The 13383-nt window shown below is 39.8% G+C and overlaps 1 protein-coding gene across 7 annotated transcripts in view; it reads right to left on the bottom strand.

Annotated features, from left to right (window-relative positions):
* LOC105330618 (uncharacterized) overlaps positions 1-13383 on the bottom strand; it is a 39441-nt gene that overhangs the window by 14356 nt on the left and 11702 nt on the right. For 5 of the 7 annotated variants that reach the window (XM_066076445.1, XM_066076444.1, XM_066076448.1 and 2 more), the window contains exons 8-17: positions 12505-13152; positions 11775-12407; positions 9735-10346; positions 9019-9444; positions 8350-8889; positions 3320-3594; positions 2562-2585; positions 1588-1719; positions 938-1096; positions 53-698 (exon numbers count right to left, since the gene is read on the bottom strand). In XM_066076445.1, coding sequence (XP_065932517.1) covers positions 53-698; positions 938-1096; positions 1588-1719; positions 2562-2585; positions 3320-3594; positions 8350-8889; positions 9019-9444; positions 9735-10346; positions 11775-12407; positions 12505-13152 — 4095 coding nt within the window. The remainder of the gene's footprint in view (positions 1-52; positions 699-937; positions 1097-1587; positions 1720-2561; positions 2586-3319; positions 3595-8349; positions 8890-9018; positions 9445-9734; positions 10347-11774; positions 12408-12504; positions 13153-13383) is intronic. The other 2 variants (XM_066076449.1, XM_066076446.1) reach the window with 2 other exon arrangements.

The following is a 13383-nucleotide window of genomic DNA, read 5'->3' on the forward strand; positions in this document are numbered from 1 at the left end:
GCAAATGTCATATTTGCGCGATTTCACAAAACGTCGAAGTTACAGTACTTACTGGTATCTGTCAAAACAAAGTCCAACAAGCACCCAACAAAACCATTCCTTGATATCAGATACCAGGACAACTGATCGTCCTCCCTCGGACCGCCGAACCATATTCCTCCGCTGAAGTATAACGAAGTCTCAGAGCCCGAGAGACTAGCAGTTGTAGGAACGTTGTCGTAATACGCCGTAAGTCGGCGGCCATAGCTGAATACAAGCCGGACTGTGTGGGGTTGACCATCGTTCACAATACTCGAGGAAAGTCGGACACGCTTAGCGCCAGCGCCAAAATCATACACCATGTACAAATATCCGTCCACTATTTCGCAACTGACGAAGGAACCGGAGGTTCCGGCAACGAATATCAGACCTTGTGACTGGAGAGTCCGGAAGCGGAAAGAGATCTCGCCGCCATTCCTCATGTCAATAAAGCCAGTGGCCCGGATGTGGAAGTTGAACTGCAGAATGGAGAGAGTCCGGAAGAGATAGATTTCTTTTGGTCTCGGGGCAAGGGTTGTGGCCGGAAGTGGCGGCCTGGTGCCAAATTCGTTAGGTTTGTAGATAATGACCCGGCCATGAGTTGACGCATGCGTCTCGATGTGAGCTAGAAGACTTACGATCGTCACGTGATTGTTTCTAGCGAATTTGGTGTATATGACCTGCAAGTAATATCAGAAATAATAATCCCTTTGAAACGCAATTTAATATGTTTGCAGAGTTTTGGGCTCGAAAAAATTGTTTTTTGAATACTTTATTTTGGGATTTTTTGTATATTCTTAACTTAATCCTTCAGCATTTAAATATAATTTTTCTCCCCTATTTCATTTACATCAAATACACGTCTAATGAGTTTTTCTACATGTTTTTACTCAATGTAGACACGTAGGTGATGAGTTACCTCGGTGAGCGCTCCATCAAAGCCCTCACGGATGTTTCTATCGGTGAGCTGTATGGTATCCGGGCTCCCTCCCAGATACACGTCGCCAGGGGCAACCAACTGAATCTCGTTCCTGGTGAAGAGTTCGCCCGCGTACTTCTCGTCGATAAAGAATCTCAGCTGTAGCAGAAAAGAATGTCCATTTTACTACAAGCACTAAAGCAGTGATCCATTCAGGCATTCAGAAAACCTGACAGACGATCCATTTCGTACACAATAAGAAAGTACAACTATAGTATGTGAAAACATCTTTTAGTCCGGACTATTTTTTCTTAAATTTTAGGCACAAAATTTCTAGAACGTTTTTGCATGGATTTTATTTAAACAACCCAATATCAAGCATCATCAAGGTACAAACAATGTGTATGAATATTTGCGAGGTCGTACATTTACAGTATACATGTATATTCACAACAAATTTCCGATTATTGCACCTCCCCCCCCCACCACCCGCCCGCCGGAAATATCAAGGTTACAAAAATTAAAGTATAAACAACTGTATGTATTGTTTGGACGTTTGCTTGTATTCACAACAAAATCCCGAAAATTGAACCCCTCCCCACCCCCCATCCCCGCCGAACTATAAAGATTGCCAGTGACGTGTTACGTACATGGCGGCCCATCCTCTCCACAGAGATCTTGTGCCACCTCCAGTCGTTCAGGTCGCGGTTGTCCTCGGGGCGGAGCAGCACCTGCTGGTGACTGTTCGTCCCATCGTCCAGGTAAAAAGTCAGGTAACCGTCCTGTAATGAAGAGAGGGACACACACATGTAAGAGGCTGAACACAGATACAGATCTCACAATATTTTAAAATTAGTTAGCTCAATAACTCAAATATTGTGCGTATAATCAACCAAATTTTTAAAACTGGTTACCACTATGAAAACCGAGAAAAATATTGAAATAAAAGTAAAAAAAAATGGAAAGAAACAAAATGAGAAACAAAAGTAATATCTAATATACGTCAAAGTAAAAAACACTTTAAGAATGTGGATGATAAAGAGAGTAAATATATACATGTTTTCTATCGGTATATATAGACTATAGTGACATTAAATGAAGGAATACTTATGTATTAACCTCTTGCCCCATCTTTTATATATATTTTTATATACGGACATTCTACAGAATGATATGATCAAACAAATTCATTGAAAATCATGCAAAACGAAAATCGGTCAAAACTTGAAAAGCAAATAAGCAAATCAAAATCTTGCAAAAACAAAAAAATCCCTGTAAAATGACAAAATAGTTGATCTGATGTAATGAATACATTCTCTCTCTCTCTCTCTCTCTCTCTCTCTCTCTCTCTCTCTCTCTCTCTCTCTCTCTCTCTCTCTCTCATTGTGGATGCGATATTTAATATAAATCTGCTTTGTTATTGAACACATTTCATTCTTTTTCTCCTTTGATTAAGATGAAGATGAATTATGAAACACGTTCCATGAACTCAGTCTGATGTGAGTGAGGAAGAGTTTGATGCTAAAACAACTCCTTGTCTCGGTAAACAATGGTAACCTCTAGGCATGCTTAGTATATATATGGCACCAGAGTCCTGATGATCTTGTCATTCCGAATTACTTACACACTTTTTGCCGTTTTCAACATTCTGCCAAAAACAGAGCAAAAAATATCAACCGTGCTGCTCAAGATAAGAGGGTCACCTTTCTTATAGTGACTGGAATTTTTGATAATCAAAGCGGGGGGAAATTCCTCTGCTAATATGCTGGATATGATTTTATATGCATATATATATATATATTTTCGCAGGAAAACAGAGTGCACATGACATTCAAGCCACTGCTAAGAGGTGGGCCCAAGACCGTTGAAATATTCATACGCGAAAAGAAGGAAAGCTTCAGTCGGCTTGCTAGAGATTTCAGTGCTAGCTTTATATATATCAAATAAAAGATTGTACAACACTTAACGCAAATTCTTTCAAACAAATCGATGTATTTAGTTGTAATATCCAGTTTTTCCAAAAATCATGATTTATTGGAAATGTGTTATTATGTGGTATCGTATACACTACTTATAAATGGTACATAAAAGAAATCTTGGATGGCTAAATCTCAACGATCTTGAAGGGTCATTTTGTCTCCCGATGCTTGCTCCATTTTAACTCGGACATACAAAACCCAAAAATCATTTAAAATAAAAATTAAAAAAGTATGCACTTGAAATTACACAGGAACGAAAATTGGAATAAAAAAAAATTAAGCGCAAACAAATAAATTCTCTCTCAAAAAAATGAAAAATAAAAATCGACCAAAAACCAAAATAAAAAACTTCAGAATATTTGTGCTTCAATGTGATCACTCAAGTTCCGCTAACACATTATACCTTGATGGCTATATACATGAGCTGATTCTGTCTGTTGTCCAGCCACAGGAGGCCATTGGCTTTCTTCGTGATGAACTGGAAATGAAAGGTCTCGTTGGACACCACCTCCATCATCTTGGGGGCGTTGACACCGAAGGCGCCGAAGTCGTAGTGGATGTAGGCGCTGCCCAGGAAGCGGATAGTGTGTGTGGAGTAGCGCCGGGTTTGGCGGAACACCTGCCTCTCCACATCCTCGTACAGGTTTGTGTTGATCTGGGCCTGGGTGGTGGGTATGGCTGTTGAATAAAAGACATTGGTGTAATAAGACAGGAATGGAAAAATGGAAGACCTACATGTATGTTGCATTCAAGCTGCACGCATGTTTATTTCCGCTATTTGTTCACGAAGCGTGTCTACGCATTTGCAATATGAAAACGGTAGTCACTAAGTCTAAATCTTAGATTTAAGACAAAATTTTAACTTAAATTTAAGACAGTTTCATGATCCCGGAGCCAGTATTTTAAAATGTTAAACCAATTGCAAGCACAACATGCACCAGCTGTTGTAAACGTGTATATTTTCGCAAGTTGTTAATTATGCGCATCAAAGTTGAATCAATATGTACGCATATAGGCTTTATTTCTGCTATATGGTAATGATCTTTACAGCTGGTACTGTTTGCATTAACGCTGTCAAAATTCAATACAAAATCACAACCATAGGCAAATTAAATCGCGTATACATTGTAATATGAATGTAAATATTTTATTCTCAATTCTAGTAAATGAGGCACACAACAGATATAGTGTGCGACTGGGTGAATTGAGATACAATATATATATATATTAAATTTACTTTTTTGGACGCCTGTATAGTCACAATTTACCGTCTTATTGAATCAATTGTTATATTTAATATAACAAATAAGATCTCTCTCTCTCTCTCTCTCTCTCTCTCTCTCTCTGCAAAAACCAGAAATCATAGCTTGGAATGCAATGAAAATTAGGAAATAGGAAAAAAAACAGCACGTTGATTTGAGATGCACTGTTGTTTTTGTCATTATCTTGCAACTTTGCAATTATGCAACAGATGAAATCTTTTTTTTAGGATACATTGCATCGGCAGATGAACATCGAGTGATATTGCCTACATCGGCATATCGCCAGCTCTCTAACTTAAAATACAATGTTTCAATAACATACAGTGTATGTGGGAGGATGCGCCTATGTCAATAATGTGTAAATGTTACCGCGAGTTTATAAACCTAAGACATTTCTCCAGATGAAGGTTTGGTGCTTAGATATGGATTATTTATAAATTTGGCTCTATTCGTTTATGTATATAAAATAACGAACGCATGTATGTACAATATACAAATTGTTAAGCGTAGAAATACCCCCCCCCCCCCCCGTCCCGTAACAAAGTAAGTATAGTATAGTATCTCTGACACATCAAATTCCTCTACCTACACTGATATACACAAACAATGATTAGACGTGACCAATGATAAACGATCTTCATCATTCACAATGACCAGTCACTATACCACAGGTCATATATCTGTTAGTGTGCGAAGTAGCTACTGAATCTTTCTACATTGGTACTTTCGGTTCCCAAATACATGTAATTACAAAAACATTGAAATCAAAACCAAAACTATGAGGAGATTTGCTAGCTTTAGTGATATTAGTTTTTCAGTTTAATGTATCTACTGGTTTGGCACACAACGATGTTTACAACACATGATGGTATCAAATGTGTTTTCAAATGATATATAACTTGTGAAGTCAAAACTGTCTAAATGTTTAATCATTATTTAAGTAGTAGTTACCCCATATAATATTGTTGGTTATTTCTTGATACATGCATGTATATTTTTATAACTAGTCAATGTATACACAATGTAGTTGATTATTGTATTGCCCGATTTGTCGCAAGATTCGTGGAACATACACCAAATTAAGAACGCCTTCAGACAAAACAGAGGGAAAGAGATCAACTGCCGATAACATTAGACGCTCAACTAAAACACATGTTGCTCTCTCGTCAAAAATTCTTGAGCGATGTGCAGAGATTTATTTATATAAACAGTACATATTTGTCAGTATGGTATGCCTATGATAGAAGTAATTTACTTCTAAATTTCGGAGGTTTTTTTTTGGTATTTCCTTTTGTTTTTTCTCTCTATTCTTGGTGTTTAAAAAAGAAAAATTGGGTTCAGGCCTACTACAATAATTAATCAGCTTAATAAGACATCGGGAATGCATTTGAAGACACCCCTTTTTTCTCTGTACATAAGCGGTGTCCACGAATCGCCGGACCGCCCTTGCTCCTGGGGGTCATTTGTTTCGCAGCAAGGTGCGCTGTGACAGTATCTGTATCAACAAACGCCCCAAGTCCAGTGGCTATTTGTGATTAATCACTTAATTTCAGGTAATACCGCTACAAAACATATGTCTACAATGAAAACTACAATGGTGTGTATGTCACATCTTTAAGAACATTTTAAAAAAAAGTTTTTTATTGCGATTATGAACCTTATAAAAACTTGAACATTTTTATTTTTGAAAATGATGATTTCTTTAATCTATTAGATCCGATAAATCAAATATAAGCTGGTATCATTTAAGTGCAATTTATAACACATGAAACATGTTTAATTTGAAGCAGCTGCATGCGGAAGCTATTTTCACCACCGCTTCTTTCAGGAATGTTTTCCCTACATCTCTCAGGTAAACACACACCGAGCGGCTACTGTCCGCCGATAGTATACAGTAGGAGGTCGGAGGTAGAGAAATGCACATGCATGAGTCAAGTGGTTTTCCTCCTACCATCGAGAGAAGGAGAGAGAGAGTCAGAGCGAGAGATTTTTAATGACGCCTGCTGTGTAGATTTCGTTTGAGGAAATGGAGGTTTTTGATTGCGTACTTAAAGGATTGATAAATATATGTTTCGCACCAAAATGACACATCATTGACTGAGATTCAGCATGGACGTCTCTCTTTCGAATTTTAAAATTACAGGGATAGATTTCATCTCAAATTAGAGGCCAGTTTCCTTTTCAAGGTTATCAGGTCTATAGATCTAGCGAATTAAATCGAAACTTTTCTTTATTTCCTGTTTTTAGTATGTACATGTTAAACCCATTTAGACCCCCAATAGATTAAGACGTGTAATTTAAAGGTAGTCCCCTTAAACTGTCGATTTTATTTTCTCTCTGTGTCGTAACGTGCTTTTGTTGGGGATTATTGAGCCAGATTTCTCCCAACATAGCATTAAAAGAAAAACAAAATCTTGAGTAAACACTTCTCTGAAAAATCTGAACTCGGCCCACACAAAAATGTTTTTAAAAAACAGTCACTCAATTAAAATACACGCGTGGATTGCTGACTTTTCAACTTTTTCTTACAATCTTAAAATATGCATCAATTTGTCGTATGTTAAGTTGCCAAACTAGTTTTTCACGCGAATGAATTACTAAAATAACAATCAAAGAGAAGATTTTCCCGAATGACTCACGGAATTGACTTTCTACAGGTGAAAAACAGCTTACCTATAGCTAATGCCAGCACCGCTAAAATTGTTTCTGTCCTCATTCCAATAGAATCTTTTGTGATCACTCCATGAACAAAATTAGAGAAATTAAATTCCTTAAGATTTCAAACGTGTGTATGTCTTAAAGACAACCACTTCTCAGAATAGATTTGTTTTCGGCTCGCAATGGGATGCAGATTGCGCGTGTGTGATGTATATTTCCTAAAGATAAACACACGAGGATGAAGCAACCCCCGAAATATGTATATGTCAGACTATCAGATTCCAGTTCGAAGAGTAGGAACGGCAATCGTCATTTCCGGTAATCGACAAGAAAACGAAAATTTGAGCAGACGGTAATCGACAGAGCGCTTCCTAGCAAAAGATGAGTTTGGAAGTGTGCCTGTTCAGTCACAGCGAGGTGCGAGCGGTGGACCAGTTTGATACATCACACCGATACACCATTCACAGAATTAATAACCCCCCAGGAGCAAAACATAAACACGCGAAGTGGTAGCTCCCTAGCCGGCTACGCTTAAAGTTAACCCCCGGCAATGGTGGAAAGATATAAGAGATACGCGCGGTTTAGTGTGCAAGAAAATTATTTTAAAATATTCACTGCATACAGGTAGAAGTCTTTTCATGAAAAAAAAAATAATTGCAGCTTTAACGCTGATAATTTATTGACAGGTTTGATAGTCGAGTTTTTGTACCACTTCGTAACGGACCTTCAACCAAATTAAAGGCAATACAATGCAAGGGGTCTCTGACGTAACATGTGTATGTAAAAATAGCTGAGTGGAATGAATGATTCAGCTTGGAAAACTGCAGTCAGGATTGCCAAGATTATGATACCGAGACAAGATAACGTCAGATAAGGGGTGCTTTTCTTCACTCAGCGGTCCGTGAAAAAGACGTTTGTGTTCTTTAGAAAAAAAAATCATCTTATTTTTGTGTCTATGTTTATTTAAAAAAAAACCAACTCGCACAACAAAGGAAGAATGGAAATTAACACTGAGTAAATGTCACATGCATAAAATGATGATGCGGTGCGGCTTTTTGAAAATACGTTGGCAAATTGGCCATTATAGTCAGTTTGCTATAACACCATTCGAGCCAATGCTTTTTGAACTATATTTTCACACGAGTTTCTCATGTACTGTAATTTTAAGTATTAAAATAAGATTCGATCGGGGTTTTTTTTTCAGCGCACGCTGCATTAAAATGCAATAAAGTATGGTGTACTAAAATAAGCTTCAATATTGAAGTTGCTTTCCACTACAAATATACATGTAGATGTGGCATTTATACTTTTTCGTTTTTAAATCATTTTCATTATCTTGTGGTGAAGAGGTTTTCTTTTGTCATCTTTTCTTTGTGACATTTTCAATAAAATGCTACAGATAATGTCAACGTCCTGATTTTAAAATATCACAGCTCAGAGCAATACCAGAAGTAATATCAAATTAAAGAAAACTAGACTATTTTCATAATTTTTATAGCTTTAAAAGACTCACGTGGTGGCAGAGTTGTCCTCCTTCGCTGCTCCCGTCGTATGGTTCCGTTCAGGACGATGATATCCACCCCGCTGTTGTCCCCAGGGGGTGGGATGAAGTGGGTATCACCGCCAGGCTCGATGAAGGTCGTCTGGACCCCATCCCGAATGATGCGACGGTCGTCATTAATCACACTCGTGATGAAGTCATCGGGCACCACCTCCACGCCCGGTCGGATGGTCACCACATTGTGGGTGACATTGATCCTATCGACGTGGAGACTTTGTCCGGAACCGCCAGACGTCGTGTTGTGTTCGCCTGTTACTATGTACCCAGTAGATCCGGTGGTGTTGGATCCGATCAAGCCGTGGACCTGTAGGTAGTCCTTTTGGACGTTCCAGACATCAAGCCTTTCCAAGGTGGCATCAGCGTATCTCTCCCGGACCATGTCGGACAGGGAACGACCGAAGTAGGTCTTGCGGTCCCACTCTCTGATCTCCTGTTGAGGGGTTCCGAAGGTTTGATGGGATTCTTCCGTCCCGTCGATTAGCAATGACAAGCCTAGGCAAAAATCATGAAAAAACCCAATTAAAATATTTGATCGACTAAACAAAAGAAATGATACACAAATTGATGCATATATATATCCTTTTACGGATTATACAACATTGTACAAATATAGTTCTGCACCTCTTTGTGGTTGCCATGTGATTTCTACGAGCTGCCATTCTCCCGCAATAAAGTCAGGGGTAGAGGTGGTCCAGGACATTGTCGGGGTCCTAGCGGTGGCCCACAGCTTCCCGTCCCTGTAGTACACAGACAGAGGGAAGCTGTCCATCAGGTACATGTTCTCTATCAGCCGCTCCGGCCTGACAGCGAACTGTACCGTGAAACCACGGGACTCGCAGTTAGCAAGGTTGCCTTTACAAATCAAGTCTTCTCCGAAGTCCAGGTACTGGCTCTTTCCGTTAATTCTAATAGCTCGCCCGTGTTGGCCCTGGACCTGTGCCGGATTTCCGTGAAGGAGGATGGTTCTTATGGGAAGCTTGATGAAGAACTTGCCATTCTCAATGCGGGGTACCCGATCTAGAGGCAAGGCTTGGTGATTCACGTATCCTGATAACAAAGAATCATAACTCGTAAATACACTCGACATGACTCTCAACAAAGACGTAGAGTCCGCAATATTTCTGTGACTTGTGAGTGTATCTGTGTGATGTGATGATTCCTCCTGTGTACATAACCATAAATGTAGATTTGGGAAGTGAGGATGGATTTGAAAGGTGAAAAGACACTTGAGTACATGTACTACTACGAAAGACACCACACTGGTTTATTATAGTGAGCTAAGGATCGTGAAATTCTACAAAGTTACGGGGAGGGGGAGGTTATACTTGTCAACAAACCTTGCAGTTGTCCAGAAGCTATGGCTTGGTCCCTCTGAGCATAGATGTACTGAATTTCATCCACCAAGGCATTGACGGTTTTTCGGCTATTGTCCTTCGACCGACCCACAAACGTCTTGCCGACGGTGGGATCGTCTCCTTGGAAGGAGCTCCACGTGGTGGTGGCTCCCTGTTTCTTGCCGTCCAGATAGAGCTCGGCACCACCATTGGGGGACCACGACATCACCACCTGATGCCACTGATCGGCTTGAACGTTCGGGCTTGATACTTCCCACATCTTTCCGTTCATAAAGAACCGGGAAACCAGTTGTCCATACTCATAGGAAAGCGTGTTGGAAGGACTCGATAGGAAATAAGTACCATCTTCTAATTTTCGCGCCTTTATCCAAAGGGAAATGGTTAGTCCATTTCTGCATTTGTCCAGATTTCCCATACATTTGTCGCCATTGTTTCCGAGGTCCAAGTATTGGCCGTATCCCTCCAGAGAAACCCCCTGTCCTATTCTTCCATTGGTTAGACTTGCACCATTGGCTAAAGTAATAGTTAGTCGGGGATGGTTAACCACGCCCCCTGACGCCGTTTCCAAGGAGATAGTCTCGTGTTGAATGTTGTCTGTTGGAAGTCAAGGGTTAGAAAAAAAAAACACCAATCAAAACCATGCAGTTACCGTGACAACGAATATAGAGGTGAAAAGGGTGCAATGATTGGTTAATAAAAATAATTCGAAGAAAAGTGATTGGTTTGTGCAATATTATGATACACCAGTTAAAATAATTTCATACCAAATAATCAAAATTGAATGAGATATGAGGTGATTGCAACAGTATAAACAATCAATACATGTATTGTGAAAATGTAAATTTTATGAAATAAACATAACACAAGCGCTCTACATATGTAAATTCAAATCATACCAAAAACTTTTCTTGAAATAAAAAAAAAAATTGCACACACAATTACTAAAACGCATAGCATTCGAAAAAAAAAAAATTAAACTTCTTTGTAAAAATACTAAAAAAACAAAAACAAATCAAAAAGAAAATAAAAATTGTCCATGCAAGAAAACGACCCGCCACCGCTCCATCAACGCTCTGACAACTGTTTATAGATCTATCTACATGGATGAAAACAAAATGTTCATGCTCTATAGATTAGAATGAGAATTCTCTCAGACAGAAACATATGCAAATGAAGAGATGAGAGACAACATCCACATAACCGGAACTTGCCATTCACGGGAACTTCTCAACTCCCAGACAACAACAAGACGTCTCCATGGCAACGCCTCAGATCACCTGTAACTAGGTCTTGTAAAGAAATGGAATTTTAACCTTCATTCTGTGACTCAGTTTCATGCCATACATTAATCCACAACCTATATTAAAATATTTTCTATTTTATATATTCGAACAAATTTGAATTCTTGTCCTGAGTACAAAACATCGAGCCCATATACACATACAAAACATTCACCTTTCATCATACTACCTAATTTGCATCCAAAGCAGTTCCTGGCCAATAAAATTCCATAAGACAACAATTATTTACGTTTCTCGTACTAAAAGAGCATGCGTAATAAGCTCATAACTTTTATGACCAATAGCTAAACTGAAAAAAACAACAACAAATCCATGCCTCATACAAAACTTCCAGTAGAACAGATTAAAGTCCATTTTATTTGACGACATGCGGTAAAAAAATTCAATGAACGTCCAATAAAAATAAAATTTGAAGCATGTTGAAAAAAATCAACAAATCCATAAATATCTTACCACTCCTCTAAGTTTGCAATCGTTTTAAAGCAACATGTATTTTGTTAGTTGCGCAACAAAGCTTTATATTAAAACAAATTACCACCAACAGTATTAATGCATGTACTATTATATATCTAATAATTCTAGATCGAGAAATATTTAAGATTGCCATATATTGTGTTCCGTTTACCAATCATGTGCTGCAATGGTATTGGTCTTCTAAACATTACGTAAGAAACACGTATACTACAATGGCATTAGTCTGCTACATCATTCCGTGACCTACCTCTGAGGATATAGTCGAAGGCGACCAGCCCCTCCCTCCGTCCGTACCACACCTCCATCTCGTCCACGATCATCATGGCTGTACGGGTAGTCTCCCCGGTATCCCCGTCATTAGCCCGACCCACCAGCACGCGTGCCCCGGGCTTCCTGACGTTGGGTACAACGTTAGTGAAGGAGGAGTGGGCGACCAGGGTGTTGTTGACATACATGTTGAGTCCGAAGTCGGGGTGCCAGGACAGCTCCACGTAGTGCCACGCCTGTCGCTCCAGATTGGGCACAGACACCTCCCACTCCTTGCCGTTCTGATGGACCACCGCGACGGTCTCTCCTCCCTTCTGGTACATCCGGATCCCGTCGTTTCCGGTCGAGAGTATGTACATGTTTTCGGAGTAGTCTTTGAAGTTGAGCCAGGCCGACACTGTCAGTCCGTTGGTACACTTCTGTAAGTTTCCCAGGCACTCGTCCGCGTGTCTGCCTACGTCTAGGTATTGGTTGTTGCCGTCCAGGTGTAAGGCGTAGCCTATTACGCCCTGTACAAGCTGGGGGTCTCCGTACAGCCGCAGAGGCAGGTCCTGGTGGACTAGATCATCTCCCCTCTTGGCTTCCATATCAATTATATAACCCCTTGGTTTACCTACAACCAAAAAATATCAAGATTTCAAAATCCATTGCATATGCTCAAATTTTAAAATAGGCTTAATTTAAATGCACGTGATGAAATTATAAATCACCTCTTTGGATGTAATCGAAGGCGATCAGATAGTCCCTTGGACCGTACCAATATTCCAGCTCGTCATACATGGCGTTACCGTAACTATTTGACGTCATCCCGGTGTTTCCTCGGCCCAGATAGAACTTATTTTCCTGAGAGCTGGCGTAAATGCCCGTATCCACGGATACCGCGCGCTTTCTCGGACTGTCACTGCTATCCACCAAATTGTCATTGATGTACAGCTCCAGGCCTTTTTCCGGATCCCAGGACACCTCCAGGAAATACCAGTTCCCGTAGGACAAAAGTTCCGTGTTAACCGACCACTCGCGGGTCGACGTGGCGGCCGTTATTGTGACGCGACTTCCGGTGTTTCTGATGGTGATGCCGTTCTTTCCAGTGGACGCAAAATACATGTTGTCCCTGAAGGTTGTTGGATTGAACCATAATCCAAGGAGGACGCCATGATTACAGTTGTCTAGGTTACCAAGACACCTGGCCTGGTGCTCGCCGAAGTCCACTACCTGCCTGTTGCCGTTCAGTTTAATGCCCTGGCCTATTTTTCCGGACACGAGTTTCGGCCCGCCGTAGGTTTCAATCAGCATATTGGGGTGGTATACCCGGTCTCCAACCATGCTGTCGAAGCTAACGTAGTTTTTCGTCGGTTTGCCTGCAATGGTTTTTCGTTTATTTATAAATAGAAGTAAGCAAAGTGTGTGGAATTTTCATTTTATTATTCGAAGAATTAATTTCAAAGAAAAACTGTTGATGGGATTAATATTTATTGTTTCCTGTTCTGAAATGCGTATTTTTATATATATTAAAAAAAAAAGAACCGATATTTTCAACACACTACAGGAAGGATAACTCTAATAAAAATCTTAAACCGAGTTAGTCTATC

The sequence above is a fragment of the Magallana gigas genome, chromosome 2 (genome assembly GCF_963853765.1).
Source record: "Magallana gigas chromosome 2, xbMagGiga1.1, whole genome shotgun sequence".
Lineage (NCBI taxonomy): Eukaryota > Metazoa > Mollusca > Bivalvia > Ostreida > Ostreidae > Magallana > Magallana gigas.